Below are 23,406 nucleotides of genomic sequence, written 5' to 3' on the forward strand. Positions count from 1 at the left end.
TGGCCTGATCAGGATCTCTCTAAACGTTTGACCTGATTTTCTATTGATGTATGTATGATTGGCTGCAGACCAACTAAACCAACTGTGAGCAAAGTCATCCCAAGAGCATGTGTACAAATTATCTCCTCTGTATGTGTTCGCTATAACGGAAAGTCTAGGGTTCAGGGTTCATCTTATTTGATTTCCACTTTAGATTCACTTGCTATGTGTACAATGAAACCTATGATTGTATAGGATTTTATTGAAAATGAATCTTAATAATTCATTGGGTGGGATGGTAGAATGAATCAAGAAAAAATTGATTTATTCTGAGAGATGTCATGAATTGACCTTATGAATGAAAAAATTAATATTCATCCGTGAAATTTTTATTTATTGGATTATAATTTTTGGCACGATTTGATGGAGGTAAAAATAAGAATTCGTTATATTATACTTTATATTCTAAAAAAAGAAATATTTTTTATTTTTTCTATATCTAATAATATACACATCCTGCTGTATATTTCGTATATCTTTTTTTGTAACAAACTAAATGTGCAACAAATTGAATATCAATAAATGCCATTCATTACTTATAACTATTTATATTATTAACTCATAATTACTTATATTATTATTTATTAAGGAAAAAATAATGCAGAGATATTACATACTAATGTCTTTTCATGCAAGTGTTCTCAGATTTATTTGCTGTGCATTATTAATTTTGCTATAATATATTTTAATCTAAAAACAACACTAGCATGACTTCTTTAGCTTTGCTTTTCTCTGGTCCTAACCTTTTATCTTTTGTTTGGTGTGAAGAATGAATGAAAGGAGGATAAATAAAGGAGGAAGGATGGATGAGGGAGACGATCCATCTATCCTTTTATATCTTTGATTAAATATGGAAGGATAGATAGAAATAATCTCTTTTTCTATTTGGTATAAAATAGATGAAAGGAAGGAAGGATAATATTTATATAATATTTTTGTTAGACTATATTTGGATAAAAATATTACTATTATCAATTTATAACACTTATTTATACTAAAGAAGTAAACAAGATATAAATTTATAATCATTAAAATCTATAATTATATAAAAAATTATATAAATATTTAATTTTAATTTAATTTAACTTAATTTAATAAATAATTTTATAAATTAAATATTAATAAATAAATTGTATATATTAATTGTATAAATAACAAATTAATTTATAATTTAATTTGAATAGTTAATTAATATTATATAAAAAATTAATTAAAAATAGTAAATAAAAATAAAAAATAAAAAATAATTTTAATTATTTAATTATGTACTAAAATTAAATAATTAATAATAAAATTTAATATTATATGATTAATAGTATGTGTGTATATGAATGAAAAGTAAAGAAATATTATAGTTTTGTCTAAAAAAATTAATGATGGGTAATTTTATCAATGCAAAAATTCACTTATCAATGCTCTATCTATCCTTCCTTACATTCTCCTAATTTGGGAGGAGGCAAATTGATGGACCAGGATGGATGAAAATTAGAAGGATGCAAATTGATGGATTAGGATGGATGGATAATCCTTCCTTTTTCGTCTATCATCTCTGTAAATTTTTGAACCAAATAAAGGATGGATTCCAACCTCATCCATCCACCCTCTCATGACCCCAACCAAATATTATTAATATCTTTAATGACTTGTTTGACATGGGTCCCCTCTACTTGAACTGTCACGCCCCCGACCCGAGATTTGAATCGAGGGTCATGGCAACCGCCGCATACTTATAGAATATTTTTTCCATAAGCATGCAAAGCATCTCATCATGATATCTTCACAAACAGTTAAATAAATTTTTCTTCATTCAATAATCAAACCTTGGTTCAAATAACAAATCCAAACTAAGTGTTCAAAAGAAAGTAACTGTCTGACAAAGTCAATACTAAAAACAAAACTAAAGGTCTTGAATCAATTCTGAGAAAATCCTAAATCAATGAGTTAACTCCATCTCTAATCGTTCTCCCAACCGAAATCCCGCATCATGCTAATTTTCTGGATCTGTAAGAAAAACATAAAACTTATCATGAGCTAAATAGCCCAGTAAGCAGTGTATACCTTTAACTGAATAATCAGGCAAATAATACTATGCATAACAATTCAATATGTAATTTCATGAAAACATATTCATACCGTCAATCATATTTAGAAGTCAATTCATCATAATTTCCAATTATGCTTTTCTTCTTAATTTCATCAATTTCTTAAATTCTTCTTACCAACCATGACAATGACCACATTATCCCTGTGGCAGGGTCATAATACTGCGTATCTGCTTACGGTGGGCTGCGAATCATCTGGCAGCCAAGTCCTTTGGAACCGCTGGTCTAACTGGCGATTTTGTCGCTGGTCTATCTGGCGACATGTCGCTGGTCTCACTGGCGACATAAATCCTCAGGACAGTCAATTGCCAACGTATATGCGCCCATTGGCGGGGTCCTCAACACAGTCAGGTTGTCAATTTCATATTGTCTTCCAATTCATATATTAATTTTCAAGAATAATAAAATTAATTGATATTCGAGTCAAATCAATTATAACATTCTTTGAGATCATATATCATCATAATAATTCCAACAATTATTTCAATAAATAATTTCAATCGCAAGCATGCATAAATTTATTTAATTCATAATATACCAGATAAATTCAGTAAAAGTAAACACTACTTACCTCGAACGCATTCCAATAAATCCATAAAATTCTATAAATTTTCTTCCAAAAATTTTATTCGTAGATCATATCGCGATATCCCATGATCAAACATCCACAATCCTATACAGAATCAATTTCAATAATTAAAAAGAATACGAATACCATATTTCAACGGTTTAGACTGGGTCCGATCATCTAATTTCATCTAATCAAAATCTAATTAGGACCTAAACGATCCAAAGTTTGACTATCAGATCAAATCAGATTCGAAATAATAGGATCGAGGTTTCTTCATCGATTTCATAAAATCAAGTGGAGAGAGAAAATCAGAGGAGAGAGAATTCATAAGGTACAATTCGAACTGATCAGGTGACACAATCCAATATTATGATTGATCCAATATCTCAATTGGTGAAATCAACATGATCAAATCAAGTCATGGCTAGATGAAATCATGGATAATCAAATCTAAAGATTCATGGTCTGATTAAGGTGGGTGCCAATACGCTGTTTGACAATCATGGATCAGGATTCTTCATTAGAATCAGATCAGGACTATTGAAAGAATTTTCTCATTGATAAATCGATTAAGAGAGAGAAATCGATCGAGAGAGAGAAATAACTTTAGAGAGAGAAAATTCTAGAGAGAGAAAATTTTAGAGAGAGAAAACTCATCTTGAAGTCCTCAAATGATATGATTCAACAAATTCGATCGATCAGATCAAATCATGCTAAGATTATCATGTGGACAATTCAATAAGATCATGAGAAATAAAATCTAAAAATACTTGATCTGATCAAAGTGGATGTCGGTGTACCGTCCGACGATCACAGATCAAAAATCCATCACGAGGATTATTTAAATTCATCATCATTCTTCTCAAAATTTTAGAAATCTTAGGAGAGAGAAATAATCTAGAGAGAGGATTCTAGAGAGAAAAAGTAGAGAGAGAAAGTCTAATTCTAGAGAGAGAAAGTCAGGGTTCAGACTGAAGTGAAGAGAGAGAAGAGAGAGAAACTCTCTCTCTCATCAATTTCAATTTATTTATTTATTTATTTATTTATTTATTTACTTACTTATATATATATATATATAAATATACATATATATATATATTTATTATTATTATTATTATTATTATTTTCTTTTCTTTTCTTTTCTTTTTCTTCTTTTTCCTTCTTTCTCTTTTCTTTTTCTTCTTTTTCTTTTTCTTCTTTTTTTTCTTCTTTTCTTCTTTTTTTTTTCTTGGTTCTTCTTTTCTTCTTTTTTTTTTCTTGGTTCTTCCCGTGCCGGAACAGGGGACGGTGTGGCTCATCCTTGGCCGGGCCGTTCAGGCCACGGCCACCGCGGTGGAGGTCGGCGGCGGATGGGAACCACTCCCCCGGTCACGGAGGAGCGGGGCCGGCGATTAATTTCGATCGCCGGTGCCGGAAAATCCAATGAAAAAGGCCCAAAAACAGGGCGTCTTTCCCGACCGAAAGATCGGCGACACTCGTCGCCGGCAGCCGTGCACAGGAGCATGGGAGGAAGGAGAAGAAAGAGGGGAAGAAGAGGAAAACTTACCTTGACCTCCGGTGACCTCGCCGGCGAGTAATCACGGCGAGAACCCGAACGGTATCCGCGGCTTCGATTGAGAAAAATGGAGAGAAAGAGAGAGGGAGGAGGCCGATCTTCGGTCTCAAGGGGGAGGGGGTATTCTTATAGGGAACCCTAGGACTCCGAGGAGTCCTAGGAGTCCTAATCTGCCCGAAAATCGTCGGAGAAGAAGACTCCTATCGGGAGTCTTCTTCCCGATTTTGCATCCTCTGTTTTCTTTTTTTTTTTTCTGTTTTGGGCTGGCTGGGCTATCACATTCTTCCCCTCTAAAAAAAATTTCGTCCTCGAAATTTTTATTGCTTGAGTCTTCATAGTTTCTTACTTAAATCTCATCCACAAATATTCTAATTCTTGATATAAATTCATTCTTAAATCATTTCATAAGAAAAAGTTGGTACATCAAATATCTATCTGAAACGGAACACTTCATTTTCTTATTTATCAAGATCCATGTCTCAAAGATTTTCAATATTTCAAGATTTCAAAATTATGATCTCATTTCCTGAAAAATTATGTTCAATACCTCATGACTAGATCAAAATCAAATCTATCTCTTGTGAATCAATGTCTTTATTTTTGCATAAGAACTTCATTCATCATCATCATTCATTTTTTTTTATTTCAAAATATTTACCACTCTTAATTTCAACCCATCATAAGATAGGAAAAACATACTTATGTGAATTATTTGATGATATCACAATCAATCAAAATTCAAAAATATTTCTCTCATTCGTACTTTCAAAGGTTTAAGATTTATCATTTCAATCTCATTCTCGAACTTTTGATATTTTATTTCTCGATACAACTTCATCATTAAGTCATTTCATAAAGATCAGTATCACCATTGTTGATTGAATCAATATCACTATTTTCTAGTCATCAAAATTTTCTTACTCAAACCCTCAAACTCTTAAATATTCTAATTCTTGAAGCAAATTTTATCATTAAGTCATTCCATAATAAAAATCAATGACTTAAAAATTGATTTAAATCAAAACTATATTTTTCTTATAATCAAAATCAATGTCTCTATTCTAAGTAAGTATATCAATTTTCTTTATCTAAACATTAACAACTCTTAATTAATCAATTCATTATCAAATTATAAATAACTCCAATTCATCTTTTATAGAACAATCATCAATATCAGTAGATAACCTCAATCTTTTTTTTTTTAGTCAGAGAAATAAAAATGATCAAAAGAGCTCTAACTTCAAATTTCATTATACCCTGGAGATGATTATTTGAGTATACTAATCTAAGATCAAAATCATCATTCGATAAACGATCTCAAATTCTTTCTAATAAATAAAAAATTATAAAATTTAATTTTAGGATATTCTAAATCTAAAATCAAAAATCAAAGGTCCACTCATCCTAGAATTAGGATGTTAATTATTTTTGTAGCATAGTAGGTTGAAGCACTACTTTTAAAAGTCACATTAGGATATCTAAAATGATTCAAAATTTTAAAATATTATTCTTTCTAATGTCAATAAATTTCTTGTATCAAACCATATCATCTATCATAATTCTTTAACTCAAAGAACCAACATTCCTGACTTACTCAAAGTAATCCAGATTACCATGCTTCCGCTGCGCACTCTGATCTAACAATCACAATTTCTTAGGTTCACCAAAAAAAAAATTTTTGATCAAATTATTTCTTTATCTTATCAATAGAAAAGATCTAAAATTTCAAATTTCAATTGAAGTCAAAGATTAACTTTCGATTCTCATTCATACTTTTATTGGTGTACAAAAATCTTGATTAATCATGGAGTTCAATATCATATTTAAACCATCATATAGATTTACTAAAATCAATATGAATCAAATCTTAATTCTCATATCAATTCAATTCGATAAATTTTCAAATCAAAATTCTTATAAGTCAAATCAATGAAAAAAAATCTTTCGATGCTCCGCCAAATTTGGACATAATCAGAATAAGAATTTTAAATCATTATTATTTTTTTTTCTAAAATTTCTATCATCAGGATCTTCAATATCTATCAAATATCCTTTCATAACAATCATACAAATTTCAAAAATCAAATCTCCATTTAATAGTAGATTCAATTAGGGACCTCGTTAACAAAAGCAAAAGAACTCAATATCAATTCCTAAATCCCAAATTTCTAAATTGTAAATTCACATGGATCCCTTAGTCTGAAATAAATATAAATCAGATCTTTTATCTTAATCTGAAGATATCAATTTTTCATTAACAACCTCAACAATAATATCAGAAAATCTCTTGATCAACTTAGATACGAAGTCTTTAAATTAAAATTTCATACACATCATGTAGTCTCCAAGAGACATAATAAGATCCATTATTTAGATGTAAGGATGATGATTAAAGCTTTCAGTATGATGAATATCCTATAATCTCAAAATCAATTTCATCAATAAGACATAGGTTTCTTTGCAATATCCTCAAATATATATTCATCATAATATGCCACTTTATATATAATCCACATACCAAATTCAATTTCGATAAATATTCCAATCAAGCATCATAAAAGATTTTTCTTAGCCCATTCTGGAATAACATTTTATTATCAAATCTTTATCTTGCCAATAATAGTCAATCTCTCAACTAGAAGTAATATCATAGTATTATTCTCACATCGAATTTGAACTTACGATTCACTTGAATAACCAATGATCAAATTAATAACCATAATGCACAATAAAATTTTATGTCAATCTTTTTGTGATTACTTTCGATCAGGATCTAACTAATCATATCATGATCCATAGATTATCCATCATATTTCAAACTCCATATGTCATGATCTCTTGCGATCCTTTTATACAAAATCTCAATATTTAATCAAAAATTTTAAATATTTCTCCCACTACAATCATCAAAGATCTACACTATAATGTCCCTGGTGTCTATCCACTTACACCCATTCTATATCTAATTCTATGTTTCATAATTCATCCACTTATGCTCTGATACCATATTAATTGTCACGCCCCCGACCCGAGATTTGAATCGAGGGTCATGGCAACCGCCGCATACTTATAGAATACTTTTTCCATAAGCATGCAAGGCATCTCATCATGATATCTTCACAAACAGTTAAATAAATTTTTCTTCATTCAATAATCAAACCTTGGTTTAAATAACAAATCCAAACTAAGTGTTCAAAAGAAAGTAACTGTCTGACAAAGTCAATACTAAAAACAAAACTAAAGGTCTTGAATCAATTCTGAGAAAATCCTAAATCAATGAGTTAACTCCATCTCTAATCGCTCTCCCAACCGAAATCCCGCATCATGCTAATTTTCTGGATCTGTAAGAAAAACATAAAACTTATCATGAGCTAAATAGCCCAGTAAGCAGTGTATACCTTTAACTGAATAATCAGGAAAATAATACTATGCATAACAATTCAATATGTAATTTCATGAAAACATATTCATACTGTCAATCATATTTAGAAGTCAATTCATCATAATTTCTAATTATGCTTTTCTTCTTAATTTCATCAATTTCTTAAATTCTTCTTACCAACCATGACTATGACCACATTATCCCTGTGGCAGGGTCATAATACCGCGTATCTGCTTGCGGTAGGCTGCGAATCATCTGGCAGCCAAGTCCTTTGGAACCGCTGGTCTAACTGGCGGTTTTGTCGCTGGTCTATCTGGCGACATGTCGCTGGTCTCACTGGCGACATAAATCCTCAGGACAGTCAATTGCCAACGTATATGCCCCCATTGGCGGGGTCCTCAACACAGTCAGGTTGTCAATTTCATATTGTCTTCCAATTCATATATTAATTTTCAAGAATAATAAAATTAATTGATATTCGAGTCAAATCAATTATAACATTCTTTGAGATCATATATCATCATAATAATTCCAACAATTATTTCAATAAATAATTTCAATCGCAAGCATGCATAAATTTATTTAATTCATAATATACCAGATAAATTCAGTAAAAGTAAACACTACTTATCTCGAACGCATTCCAATAAATCCATAAAATTCTATAAATTTTCTTCCAAAAATTTTGTTCGTAGATCATATCGCGATATCCCATGATCAAACATCCACAATCCTATACAGAATCAATTTCAATAATTAAAAAGAATACGAATACCATATTTCAACGGTTTAGACTGGGTCCGATCATCTAATTTCATCTAATCAAAATCTAATTAGGACCTAAACGATCCAAAGTTTGACTATCAGATCAAATCGGATTCGAAATGATAGGATCGAGGTTTCTTCATCGATTTCATAAAATCTAGTGGAGAGAGAAAATCAGAGGAGAGAGAATTCATAAGGTACAATTCGAACTGATCAGGTGACACAATCCAATATTATGATTGATCCAATATCTCAATTGATGAAATCAACATGATCAAATCAAGTCATGGCTAGATCGAAATCATGGATAATCAAATCTAAAGATTCATGGTCTGATTAAGGTGGGTGCCAATACGCTGTTTGACAATCATGGATCAGGATTCTTCATTAGAATCAGATCAGGACTATTGAAAGAATTTTTTCATTGATAAATCGATTAAGAGAGAGAAATCGATCGAGAGAGAGAAATAACTTTAGAGAGAGAAAATTTTAGAGAGAGAAAATTTTAGAGAGAGAAAACTCATCTTGAACTCCTCAAATGATATGATTCAATAAATTCGATCGATCAGATCAAATCATGCTAAGATTATCATGTGGACAATTCAATAAGATCATGAGAAATAAAATCTAAAAATACTTGATCTGATCAAAGTGGATGTCGGTGTACCGTCCGACGATCACAGATCAAAAATCCATCACGAGGATTATTTAAATTCATCATCATTCTTCTCAAAATTTTAGAAATCTTAGGAGAGAGAAATAATCTAGAGAGAGAATTCTAGAGAGAGAAAGTATAGAGATAAAGTCTAATTCTAGAGAGAGAAAGTCAGGGTTCAGACTGAAGTGAAGAGAGAGAAGAGAGAGAAACTCTCTCTCATCAATTTCAATTTATTTATTTATTTATTTATTTATTTATTTACTTACTTATATATATATATATAAATATACATATATATATATATTTATTATTATTATTATTATTATTATTTTCTTTTCTTTTCTTTTCTTCTTTTTCCTTCTTTCTCTTTTCTTTTTCTTCTTTTTCTTTTTCTTCTTTTTTTTTTCTTCTTTTCTTCTTTTTTTTTTCTTCTTTTCTTTTTTTTTTTTTTCTTGGTTCTTCCCGTGCCGGAAACAGGGGACGGTGTGGCTCATCCTTGGCCGGGCCGTTCAGGCCACGACCACCGCGGCGGAGGTCGGCGGCGGACGGGAACCACTCCCCCGGTCACGGAGGAGCGGGGCCGGCGATCAATTCCAATCGCCGGTGTCGGAAAATCCAATGAAAAAGGCCCAAAAACAGGGCGTCTTTCCCGACCGAAAGATCGGCGACACTCGTCGCCGGCAGCCGTGCACAGGAGCATGGGAGGAAAGAGAAGAAAGAGGGGAAGAAGAGGGAAACTTACCTTGACCTCCGGTGACCTCGCCGGCGAGCAATCACGGCGAGAACCCGAACGGTATCCGCGGCTTCGATTGAGAAAAACGGAGAGAAAGAGAGAGGGAGGAGGTCGATCTTCGGTCTCAAGGGGGAGGGGGTATTCTTATAGGGAACCCTAGGACTCCGAGGAGTCCTAGGAGTCCTAATCTGCCCGGGAATCGCCGGAGAAGAAGACTCCTATCGGGAGTCTTCTTCCCGGTTTTGCATCCTCTGTTTTTTTTTTTTTTCTGTTTTGGGCTGGCTGGGCTATCACATGAACAAAATGCATCCCCGAGTTTGCTTTACCCGTCATGCTTAAGTGAATGTAGCAAATTTAATTCATGCTTTAGCTCCCGTCTATGTTTGATATCCTTTGACTCCTCCAAAAATTAAATTTAGAGTTAGGAAAAGCTAAACCTTCATTGAAAAAGCTTTAGGTTGGAGCTAAGATGATCTTCATTCTACCTTGATGTAACTATTATCCTTTCTTTTCCGAGTAGTTTGTATAATAGTATCACGGTCTACCAAGCAATATATGACATGCATCAATATCTACAACACAAACTGTTTCATTTTTATAAGATTTTCCAATAGAAAATAAAATACGGCACTATTTAATTAATTCCATATCACCAACCTTTTTAATCCATCCAATTTTATGTAGTGAAGGATGCTTCACGGTCTTTGATTATAATTTGTCCATCACTGTAGACACGATATTCTCACTACTACCTCCATCTATAATCAAGTCATATAGGTTGTTAACAATACATTGAAAAATAATATTATTTGGCATCAGGGATAGACACACTCCCGAGTCTTATAAGATATTTTGTCCTTTGATCTTATGGGATGCACTCATACTAGATTGATGTGAGTACCCGCTTATACCAAATATATATATATATATATATATATATATATATATATATATATATATATATATATATATATATATATATATATATATATATATATATATAATTGTGGATTTGCCTTATGCTTTGGACTTGGTAACATCCTTGTCACTATGAGAGATTCACCCTTACTAATATAAGTATACTGCTTTTCTTTTTCATTGAGTAGGTAGTTAGAATCTTCTTCATCCTTTAAGATACTTATCTTTTAGAACATAACATTAGGTCCATCCCTAGACTGATCATTGTGCATGTATATGAATTTTGAGAAGTTTCTTCATCACCTATTGCATCCTTTTGTTTTCTTGTTGACCTATTGTCTGTTTCTCAAGTTTCAGGTGATAGGGGTCTCTAACAACCTTCTAATGAACTAGAGGAATCTTATATAAAGGTTTTGCTACAATAAAGGCATATTTTGTTGGAAAAAGTTAGTTTCTGGAATGAGAATGAAAATTAGTAACTCTTATTCTAACCATTTGGTGGAGAAAAGTTCTAGGTCCTAACCTTCCGAAATTAAATCTCTATTCTCTTCTAATATTTAAATTCTATTTTGATTTTAGTCATAAACCAGATATATTAGGTGATACAGACATTCTAATTTCGATTCCAATCCATTCCAATTTCGATTTTGATTGTGAACTAAATATGCCATATCTTTCTTACCAATTGATTTCATTATTGCTCCAATTGTACTTCTATAGTAGTTGTTGTCTTGAATGCCTCATGCCATACAAATAGATTAAATAGAGATAATGTCATGGATGATAGGCCTTAATCCACCGTAAATCTAGGAACTTGTTATGATCCGATTTCAATTAAATCATTACATGAAGCCAAATAAAAGAATTTCCATGTATAAACTCTTGTATTGTGGTTGCGCTGCCTGCAATTTTGGTATTATTGAAATAATATTTGATCATAATCAAGGAGTGTACTTTTAATAAATTCTTTATTCAATTGCCATCATCCATCCACCCTCTCATGACCCCAACCAAATATTATTAATATCTTTAATGACTTGTTTGACATGGGTCCCCTCTACTTGAACAAAATGCATCCCCGAGTTTGCTTTACCCGTCATGCTTAAGTGAATGTAGCAAATTTAATTCATGCTTTAGCTCCCGTCTATGTTTGATATCCTTTGACTCCTCCAAAAATTAAATTTAGAGTTAGGAAAAGCTAAACCTTCATTGAAAAAGCTTTAGGTTGGAGCTAAGATGATCTTCATTCTACCTTGATGTAACTATTATCCTTTCTTTTCCGAGTAGTTTGTATAATAGTATCACGGTCTTCCAAGCAATATATGACATGCATCAATATCTACAACACAAACTGTTTCATTTTTATAAAATTTTTCTATAGAAAATAAAATACGGCACTATTTAGTTAATTCCATATCACCAACCTTTTTAATCCATCCAATTTTATGTAGTGAAGGATGCTTCACTATCTTTGATTATAATTTGTCCATCACTGTAGACACGATATTCTCACTACTACCTCCATCTATAATCAAGTCATGTAGGTTGTTAACAATACATTGAAAAATAATATTATTTGGCATCAGAGATAGACATACTCCCAAGTCTTATAAGACATCCTTGTCACTATGAGAGATTCACCCTTACTAATATAAGTATACTGCTTTTCTTTTTCATTGAGTAGGTAGTTAGAATCTTCTTCATCCTTTAAGATACTTATCTTTGAGAACATAACATTAGGTCCATCTCTAGACTGATCGTTGTGCATGTATATGAATTTTGAGAAGTTTCTTCATCACCTATTGCATCCCTTTGTTTTCTTGTTGACCTATTGTCTGTTTCTCAAGTTTCAGATGATACGGGTCTCTAACAACCTTCTAATGAACTAGAGGAATCTTATATAAAGGTTTTGCTACAATAAAGGCATGTTTTGTTGGAAAAAGTTAGTTTCTGGAATGAGAATGAAAATTAGTAACTCTTATTCTAACCATTTGGTGGAGAAAAGTTCTAGGTCCTAATCTTCCGAAATCAAATCTCTATTCTCTTCTAATATTCAAATTCCATTTTGATTTTAGTCATAAACCAGATATATTATATTAGGTGATACAGACATTCTGATTTCGATTCCAATCCATTCCAATTTCGATTCTGATTGTGAACTAAATATGCCATATCTTTCTTACTAATTGATTTCATTATTGCTCCAATTGTACTTCTATAATAGTTGTTGTCTTGAATGCCTCATGCCATACAAATAGATTAAATAGAGATAATGTCATGGATGATAGGCCTTAATCCATCGTGAATCTAGGAACTTGTTATGATCCGATTTCAATTAAATCATTACATGAAGCCAAATAAAAGAATTTCCATGTATAAACTCTTGTATTGGGTTGCGCTGCCTGCAATTTTGGTATTATTGAAATAATATTTGATCATAATCAAAGAGTGTACTTTTAATAAATTCTTTATTCAATTGCCATGCCCATGTGGCAATTTATAACTGTTCACATTATGCCAAGAATCCATTCTTCCACCCGTGAGCAACAAATTTTACCTTCTTAAGCTCGGCAGTCTAATCAAAGAATATGTCAATGTCATCCATTGAATTAAGAAACTTTTTAATATTCAACAGTTCATAGAAAGCAACAAGATCTATCTTCACAATTTTGTTATTTTGCTTGTCGAAATTCTTGTTGTAAATGAATTTCATCCACCTCCATGTTACTTTTCTCTTGGAGGTTGACTTCGGCGATTTTGGACATATACCCGCTGGTTTCCCGCTGTTCCAAAGCCGAGATTTATTCAATTTATTTGCCAAATCTTGGATTCATATTTGAAATGATAGATTGGTTGGGAGGTTAACGGTGTTGCTTATCGAAACATTGAGGCAAAACTCCACTCAGATACCACCTAAAGAGCCTACCGCTTCAGGGTTACGTGTCAGCAAACTTGTCATCTAACGACACCATTCGTGTTTCGTATCCCGCAGCTGTTCTCAGATTCGACCGTCGACTGCACGGATGCGACTTCCCAAGCGTCACGTTCATTGGCTCCAGCTTCGGCCTAATAATAAAAAATAAAAATAAAAAAAAAAACACCTTCCTTAACGTGCCCAGCAAGCCAAAAGAATTGGAAATGCGACAGGTGTCCAGCCTGATGTTTTCCTCTTCCCCCATCATATAACGTGCCCCCCGAGACACCCGAACGTGGGCGGGAAACGGGTCCATAAACTTCCCGATCTTATTCCCAGCCCTCCGCGGCTCCGCCTCCTCTCATTCGCGCGGGAAATCTCTCTCTCTCTCGATCGCCAAATCGACGGCCGATGACGGTTTTGAGGTCTCGAGTGGTGGGCCCCGAAATCTCGATGAAAACCCTAGAAAGCCCGCCGCCGCCACCGCCGGCGCCGGCGCCGGCGCCGCCTGAGCCCTCCACTCCGGCAAGATCCCCCTTCTCCTTCGTCTCCTCATTTCCCTCCCCAGAGATGGAGACTGTCTTAGGGTTAGGTTTTGGTTCTTCTAGATCGGTGCCTCCCCGGAGACGGAGCCTCCGCCTTGCGTCCATGTCCCCCGCTCCGGCGAGCGCCGTCGTTTCTTCCAGGGAGACGAGCAGCAAGAGGAAGCGGATCACTGGGGCTTCCAGTGCAGGAGAGGAGAGAAAGGGGGGAGGGGGAGAAACAAGGGTTTTGGAGAGGACGATGGCAACGGGTTATCCTGTTGATACGGTGCCGTCTATGAACTCATCTGCAGCGGATGGCGTGGAGGAGAGGTACATGAGGTTGAGATCGAGTTCCAGGATTGCCCAGAGCAGGGTTGAAGTGAATAGTCTCGATTCCAATCCGGTTCAGGAGAATGGAGATCAGACAACTGGTGAAATGGCGCAGACAGTATTGGATGTTGATCATGCTGGAAAATCCAATGAAGAAGTGGTACGATTCGGTATTGAAGAGGAAGAAAATGGAGTATTGGTTGCAGAAGATGATATCATGTTTACTGATAAGTCTAAGGTTGAATCGGATGGGGGATCGCTTGTTGGAGAGGAAGTCGAGGAACTCTCACGGAATAGGAATGGGTCAGTGAAGCGGCGCAGGCCTGGAAGGCCAAAAGGGCAGAAGCAGCTCCGAGTAGTAGCAGACAGGAGCGAAGCTATTGATTTGAGTCCCAGAGATGAAGTTTTTAAGCCTGAAGAAAGAGGCTGCATGGAAGAAGATGAAGAGCCTGATGAGGGCCAAGAAAAGGATTGTCCTAGTCCATTTCCCACTGGCGAGGAGATCATCAATGAGGAGGTGGAGGCTGGGTACATGAAGCTGAGATCAGGTTTCGAGATTGCCAAGACAAGGATAGAAGTAAATGGCAGTGAGTCTGATCTGGTTCAAAAGGATGGGAATCAGATGGTTCATGAAGGGAGGAGGTACAGCTATGAAGAAAAAGGGAAAGCGAAATTGGGAGTAGATGTTGGGTGTACAGAGAAAGCAAGTGACGACATGGCTCTTGAATTGGGCGCAGTTCTGGGGGACAGGGAAGAAGAGAATGGGAGGATGGCAGGTGGTACAGGGGGAAAAAATTATAATTCTGAGGAGAAAGGAAAGGGTGAGTTTGTTGGGGTAGATGATTTCTTGTCAACAATGGGTGCAATTGGTGCAGAAGAAGTTGAGGGGCACTCAAGTGATGAGGATAGATTGGTGGAGCAAAAAATTTCTGGAAGGCCAAAAGTAGGACAGAAGGGGTCCCGAAGGGAAGCAGAGAGAAAGAAAGCTATAGAGTTAGCTCCTAAATTTGCATTTTTTAAACCTGAAGATGATGGTGCTGAAGGGGAAGAAGAGGAAGTAGAAGAACTAGAAGATTTAGTGCCAGGTACTGACCATGAGGATGAGGATTGGCCAGGCCCATTCTCTACTGCCATGAAGATCATTGAGGAGCGTGCTGCAAGACTGAGGGCTCGGGAGTTGAGATTTTCTTCCACAAAGAACAAGTCTACTGAAGTGGGGATCCAATGGATACCTTCAAAGGATAAGAAATGCAAGACCATGGGTGGGCTAATTCCACTGCTTAAGGATTTGTGCCTGAAAGTACTATCAGATAATGCCGAAGAAATTGAATCCCTTGAAGGGATTCCTGATGTTATCAAGCACAAGCTCATATTGATGCTTTGCAATTCTAGGAAGATGAGTGCTCGTATTCTTGGTCTTCTCATGAGTGGAACTCCCACAGAGATACATTTGAGTGATTGTTCATGGGCTACAGAAGCAGAGTTTGAGGGCATTTTTATTCGATGTAACACTGACAGCTTGAAGGTATCCTGAAGTTACTTAAGGCTTTTTTTTTTTTTTTTTTAATTTTGAACCATAATACCCTTCTTCTAAAGGGACAGCATTTTTTGGTGGAATTCTAGTTTGGGTAATTATCTAAACTTAATTTGTTGTTTAAAAATTATTAATGTTCTCATCCAGAAACCTCTAACTCTGGTTATGTTGCCCATTTTTTCAATTGATGATAACCAAATGTTGCTTGCCAAATTCATCATTGTTAGTGTATTGGGTTCAAAAAAAGAAAAAAGATGTCAAAGGTGTTAGTGTCTCATGTTTATGTTCTAGTTTCTTGATTAAACTATTTTCTTTTTCACGCAATTGTTATAATTTATCCTTGCTATATCCTATGTTTATATCTTATTTTATTTTTTCTTTCTTTTTTTTCCTTTGGTGAAAGCAGGTGCTGCAACTTGACCTGTGTGGTCGATGTATGCCGGATTATGTAGTGGATGCTATCTTGGCCCGGTCCCCAAATAGTTTGCCATCATTGACTACATTATCTCTGAGGGGTGCATATCGTCTGTCAGATGATGGGCTAAATGCAATTGTTTCATCAGCACCTTTATTGTGTTCTATAAATTTGAGCCAGTGTTCCCTTATCACATCAAGCGGAATCACTAATCTAGTAGAAAAGTTAGATTCAGTATTAAGAGAACTATACATTGATGATTGCCAAAATGTGGATGCTATGTTGATTCTTCCAGCATTAAAAAAGCTGAAGTATTTGGAACTTTTGTCAGTGGCTGGCATTCAATCTGTCTGTGATAAATTTGTGCACCGGCTGATTCCTATTTGTGGTTCAAATATGAGGGAGCTTGTCTTCGCTGGCTGTCAGTATGTTCCTTATCTCATTTCATAACCTCATTGTGATCCTGCTGTAATTGAAATGGCTGCTACATATTCTCTTATGCTTGTAGAACATATCTTCCATCACATTTTTGAAAATTTTTGTCGCTTGTTTTCATATTTTCATGATTGATTTTTGGCCAGTTTTGCAGTTTTGTATCTACTTTTTACACTAATGGAGGACTCCTGTCCCTTTTTAATACTTTATCTGTTCCCTCATGAAGAAAGCTACAAATGATTATAAATGGGCTTCTGATTCTTGTTTATCTTCATCTGGGATGCAGGAAGTTGACTACTGCTTCTATTAAAACTATTGCGGAAAATTGTTCACAATTATGCACTCTTGATCTTCGTAACTTGAACAGGTTGAATGATTCTGCAATAGAACACCTTGCAAATGGTTGCAGATTGCTTCAAAAACTTAAGCTTTGCCGTAGTGCATTCAGGTTCCTTCTTTATCTATGTGATGATATTACTTAGTTGTTAGCTTCTTTGGCATCCGCATTATATCACATTTATTCAAACCTTCACATTGGAACATACAAGCATGCCTTCTTTTATGTTTCTTTTTGTAATTTTACTACTTATTAACTATTTTGTTATCATTAGAATCTAGGAAGTAGGAAAGTTCAAATAGCCTGCAAGTTATGAAGGTGATTAGGCTTTTCACCGCACATTGATATCCTCAACTGGCTTAGGGTTGGCAGCAGACCTGGGAATGATCTATTATTTTTATTTGATGGCAATTGGTGAGCTGGGCACACATGACCATGCAGAAATACTTGTGTCATATTACCTGTTGGTCATATCATTTTCAGTTTCAGAATGAAGGATTGAGAGTATAAATGAAAAAAGGTTTGAATTTTGTTCCAGAATACTTGATAAATGAAATTATGGAATTTGTGGAAGAAATAGGATGCCATACTGGACTTTTTCAATCTTATTCTATTGGAGCACATGTTTGGGCCTTGCAAAAAAATCTACTATTTTCTCAAGTTCTAGTTTAACTAACGTTTCAGGGATATGCTTAAGGGCGAAAAGAGTGAAAATCATTTTGATCGCAATTTTTTAGGTTGAAGAAAATAATTTGTATGAGTGACCAATCACTCCTTTTTCTTGACCTTGTAAAACAAATTATTTTGATCTCTATATTATAAAACAACAAAACTTTTAAATAGTGTCATTATAACTAATGGAACTCAACCAGCATTTGGTGAGGTATTTCTGTAATTTTTCTGGTCGAATGGTTTCAAGCAGGACCAGTTAAAATTAGTCGATTGTCTCCTTTTTGGCTGGTCTTGAATGGGGTGCTTTTGCCCAACCTTGTGCCATGCTTTTATGCAATGCAGGTTAGTTCAAGAATGCTACTTTATATGCCCAGCACTAACTGCATTATTCTCCCCTTTGACGAAAGCTTGTCAACGGTTCTATAGTTCTATTGATGGTAATGTTATATTTCCTAGTAATGTAGACCTGTGGGAGCTTCTCTCTCGATAGCTGATTATTTAATTCTCCTGTGGAAGGGCTTTCTTGTCTCCCTCTTTTATTAGTTCTCTTGTTGGTGTCCAATATCTAACATAGTTAGACATTTTTTAAGAATGTAAGAACATTACTTCTGGATGCCAATCATATTGTTGTCCTATTCGATCATGGTTAGTATTGAAATTTAAAGCATAAATTGTATGGTCAGTTACTCTGGAATTGAGTGGACATGATTTTGAAAAGCAGGCATTGAAACCAATTAGTGTTTCACTAAGTCTGAAATCAGAATTATTCATTTATTGCTATTTTAATATTCAAGCTTAGCTTTTTCCATGGGTTATGCTATAATCCAACTGGATAAAAATTAGAAGCTAATAAGTAATAACTAATTGGAACATGGTCCTGACATTCTGCTTAACAGTACTTGGTGGGAGTAGGGGTTGCAAGCCTATGTTAATGTTAATAAGACCAAGTTTTTGTCATTGTTCCACAATAAGTGATATTAAGACTTCTCTCTGGTTTGGAAGGCAATTGGCAATCATCTTGTTATTCACTTGTTACAGCAAATCAGAATGATCTTTTTCCCAGTTTCATATCCATGCAGCATGTTCAAAACCAACAGTTGTCGTTGCAAATGTAGTATTTCATTCTATAACAAAATAAAATTGTTGAAAGTTGAAACTTGATCGAGTATGGTCATATTAAAGCCTTTCTAGAAGACCAACTTGTGCTTATTGGACACTTTTTGAAGGATTGTATACCAAAAGAACAGAAGGGGCTTGTTATTTCATATTCTTTCCCCATCATCTGTTTGGAATTGCTTATGACCTGAAGCTCTATCAAAGCTTTGCTTACACTTGCATGCAATCTGCCTTGCTGAACTTTCTTCAGTTATCTTGGATTCCATGTACTCATCAATTTTTTTTTTTTCAGATTCTTGTACTTCTAACCTAACTATTGCTATCAAATGGCAGTGATGAAGCAGTTGCTGCATTCTTGGAAGCATCTGGAGGGTCATTGACTGAACTTTCACTGAACAGTGTTGAAAAGGTCACATTTGCATATTTTAGTTATCCCTTTGTAAGATAGTTGATTTATTTATTTATTTATTTTTGAAGTTATGGGAGCTTTTGCTTGGATTTAGATTTATGTTTAAAATTATTAGTCAACTCTTATCTCCTAGCGCAAATAGGTTGACCAAATAAAGAGCTAAAGACTGGATGAGTGAAAAAGATGTACTTGTTATGGTGTTGACACATTGACTGTATAATCCATTGGGTCAGGAAGCCACACAATATTTAGGTGTGATGTTGTGATTTTATAGGCATGACAATTTGACATAATTTATTTTTTCCTAAAAGAGTAGCTTACTTAGTGCCTTCTTGAATGACTTTGGCCTGGGATCCAGCACCACACATTTATGATATAGACATTCAATTGTGGCACAGAGAAACACAGGCAAATCCATTCATATATCGCATCTTGGCAAAAAGATATATCTTGTTTGGTGGGTTGCTCAGATTGCTCCTTTGGTTCTTTTTCATGGTTTATGTCTATGATTTAGATCCTTTTCTTGTTGATTTAGAGAGGACATAAAGAGGCTTTGAAAGATAGAAGGGAAGTTTCAACAAATTTAGGGTTTGGAGGATGGAGGTTATATTTCTAGGATGGCTTATATGAATAGATTATCTGGTCTTTTGTTGTTGATGGCTAACATGTTGTGCTGGGAGGTTATCTCAATAAAGGTTTTCATCATGGCTGGGATTTCAGCTGAGATAATGGTTTGTGTCCTTATGGGGCATCATGATAACATATTAGATCTTGACTAACATGAACACAATATATCCCAAGATATCAGCTGATAAGGTATCGATGTATCAGCTGAGATGTTCAATACAACTGCATCTGAGTTTTTTAATTATTAAATGTTACAATAATTCTGTTTAATGGCAAGTAATCTTGGTCTAACAACAATGGCTTATATTTTCATATTTTTGTTCTGATATGCCAACATCTCAGAATATCTCAGTTGTTTTCAAATTTTTCCTGACCTATCATCTTGGCCCTGATAAACTGAGACTTCATCCATCTTTATATTGCCCATCTACCAACATAACTGAGATATTAGGTTATCAAAACCTTGATCTCTACAAGCTCCCCCTTTCTCTTGGGGTCTAAGTCAAAAAAAAAAAAAAAGTCAAGAAACAATTGGAAGATTTAGAAAAATAAAAGAACTAGAGAAACGGAAATAAAATGTGCAGATACTTTGTACTTTGAACATGCTTGTATCATTTGGTGAACTTCATTTGTTTATAAAGTTTTGTCATGTTTAGCAATTCTGATGCCTTTTATTGTCTGATGTATTGATATCTTCACTTTTTAGCAGAACTTACAAATATACTGGATTTGGAGTTTTCTTTGGAGTTTAAGAGATTATTTAGATTATGTTTGGCTAAGCTTTTAGAGTACCAGAAAATACTTTCTAGCCTTCATAAAGTACTTTGGGATGGTATAGTGATGTTTGATAAAAACTCGAAAAACTGTTTTGGCATTGTCAGAAAGCTGAAAATGTCTACTTGAGAAAAGCTCTATTTTGAAGCTTTCTCCAAAAGTACTTTCTGACTAATATGATTTTTTTTTTATTTAAATAATTTTTTTTAATGATAGAAATATCTACTAACAAATCTCATAATATAATATAATAATAAATTAATATTATGATATATTATAAATATATAATATAATCTATTATAATATAATGATATTATTAAAATATAATTTAAAATATAATATTATTATATTATAATAATATAATATAATCTACTATATTATAATTTATTATTAGATTAGATTATAATTCATTATATTATATTACATTATATATTACATCATAATTATAATAATATTATATTACAGTATATATTATATTATATTACATTATATGATAATAATATTATACAATAAAATAATATTTTAAAATATAATAATATTTATGTTATAGACATATAATATAATCCATTATAATATTATTATATTATAATAATATAATATAATATGTTATATTATAGTTTATCATTAGATTAGATTATAATCCATTACATTATATATTACATCATAATTATAATCATATTGCATTATAGTATATATTATATTAATTATATGATAATAATATTATATAATAAAATAATATTTTAAAATATAATAATATTTATGTTATAGCCATATAATATAATATATTATAATATTATTATATTATAATAATATAGTATAACATAATAATATTTTAATAATAATATAATATAATTATATTATAATAATATAGTATAATATATTATATTATAATCTATTATTACATTAGATTATAACTAATATATCATATTATATTATAAATTATATTATAATTATAATAATATTATATTATATTACAATATTATGTTATATTATATGATAATAATATTATATAGTATAATAATATTTTGATATATAATATTATATTATATTATTTTCTACTATACAATATCTTTTATTGTCATTTTATCATACCAAAAGTATTTTTTTATTTTAATTACCAAACATATGTTAAAGTTCCAAAGCACTTTATAAATGTGATTACCAAATAGCAAATAGTATTTTGTAAAAACTCTATTTTCCAAAATTCTACTGCTCAAAAGCTCTACTTTCAAAAGTTCCAAAAATTCTACTGCCAACAGCAATCCCAAACAGTGCCTTAATCAAATACATGCTGGTACTTGGATAATAAAAAAATAACAATAATATGATAGAAAATAGCAAAACTAAGCTTTTTTTTTCTTTTTTTTTTTTGTGAAAAAAAACATTGATGGCTAGTTTCAGCCAGTTCAGATTCAGTCTTAGCCAAAATAGATCTGTTTTAGCTGAAGTGTATATCAAATAATTCCATGAAAACAATATCTTGGCATTTTGACTGAGCTTTTTAAGAAACTTGAGAGGTTGTAGATTCTTGCTTTGAATATATTCTTTTTCCAAAAACTCATAGGTGACCTTTTTCTATCTCTGGATCTCATCTTGCCAATTCTGATGAATATTGACTACGACCTACACACTTATGTCAGGTTGCAGAACACACAGCTGTTGCCATTTCCCGGAAGTGTTACTCAAATTTACAAAATCTGGATCTTTCCTTCTGCCGCAAGATGACTGATGAAGCACTGGGATTGATTGTTGACAACTGCTCAAATCTCAGGATTCTTAAACTATTTGGATGCAACCAGGTATTTAGAGCCATCCAATAATTTGATTCTTCGGAATGCTCGTCATATTTAAAGTGAGCTAGTGCTGTTTTAAGGTTGCATTAAGCAGACAATCTACATGTCATTTAAATTGAACTTAAGACATGATAAGTAATGTTTTTATGCAGGTCACAGACACATTCTTGGATGGTCACTCAAATCCCCTGGTTACGATCATTGGATTGAGTGGGCATATATTACATCAAATTGAAATCCCCGACTTTTTGTAAGACAACTGCATCTATTTTCTGCAGCGGCTGTATACATCTTTTGTCCTTGGATCACATTTATATGGCGGTGAGGCAAATGGGGGATATGATTCAGATCGAAGCTTTTATATAGAGAAACTACATGAAAGTGGATAATATTTGCAGACTAGAATGAATAGATCTTTTCGAATGAAATGGTCCATATGTTTAGGTAATTATTTTTGATCTTTTTGGGTTTATAAAACCCTATCTACTATTTTGGTTCACATATCAATGTCATAGTCCTGATATACATCCAAGGATCTATGCATACATTGAGATTTTAGTGCAACCCTCGTGTATGGTCAATCTTTTTTGCAATGATTTTGGCCTACAAATTCTATGAATTGGTGTAAAGCACACTTATATTTGATTTTTTTTTTTGTCTGCTTTATTACATTTTGATTTTCACTGATAAAATTTCTCAAACACTATTGAAAATTCTGTTAATGGGACTTATAAAAGATCACATATAAAATTATGAAGATGCTACCAGATCTAGAATGTCCCGCGACTATTTATACTGAAGGA

The 23,406-nt window shown here is 33.3% G+C and overlaps 1 protein-coding gene across 2 annotated transcripts; it reads left to right on the forward strand.

Moving 5' to 3' along the window:
- The first annotated feature begins 13,921 nt into the window (after positions 1-13,921).
- On the forward strand, positions 13,922-23,038 carry LOC105041840 (uncharacterized). 2 transcript variants are annotated; one of them, XM_010918886.4, is made up of 6 exons: positions 13,922-16,016; positions 16,432-16,865; positions 17,162-17,323; positions 19,334-19,409; positions 22,451-22,609; positions 22,756-23,038. In XM_010918886.4, exons 1-6 carry the CDS (start codon positions 14,049-14,051, stop codon positions 22,855-22,857), a joined length of 2,901 nt encoding a protein of 966 aa, XP_010917188.1. In that variant the 5' UTR covers positions 13,922-14,048; the 3' UTR covers positions 22,858-23,038. The 2 variants fall into 2 exon arrangements, with proteins under 2 accessions (XP_010917188.1, XP_010917190.1); XM_010918888.4 differs by having other exon boundaries at positions 17,243-17,323.
- The last annotated feature ends 368 nt before the right edge of the window (positions 23,039-23,406 follow it).

This window comes from Elaeis guineensis, chromosome 3 (assembly GCF_000442705.2).
Source record: "Elaeis guineensis isolate ETL-2024a chromosome 3, EG11, whole genome shotgun sequence".
NCBI classification, from domain to species: domain Eukaryota; kingdom Viridiplantae; phylum Streptophyta; class Magnoliopsida; order Arecales; family Arecaceae; genus Elaeis; species Elaeis guineensis.

Bases quoted from the DNA above. Each gene is read 5' to 3' on its own strand.
- LOC105041840 (XM_010918886.4), top strand. From the start codon at position 14,049: ATGACGGTTTTGAGGTCTCGAGTGGTGGGCCCCGAAATCTCGATGAAA. The intron at 17,324-19,333 runs GTTCCTTCTTTA...ATCAAATGGCAG, and splicing joins CTTTGCCGTAGTGCATTCAG to TGATGAAGCAGTTGCTGCAT. The intron at 19,410-22,450 runs GTCACATTTGCA...CACTTATGTCAG, and splicing joins CACTGAACAGTGTTGAAAAG to GTTGCAGAACACACAGCTGT.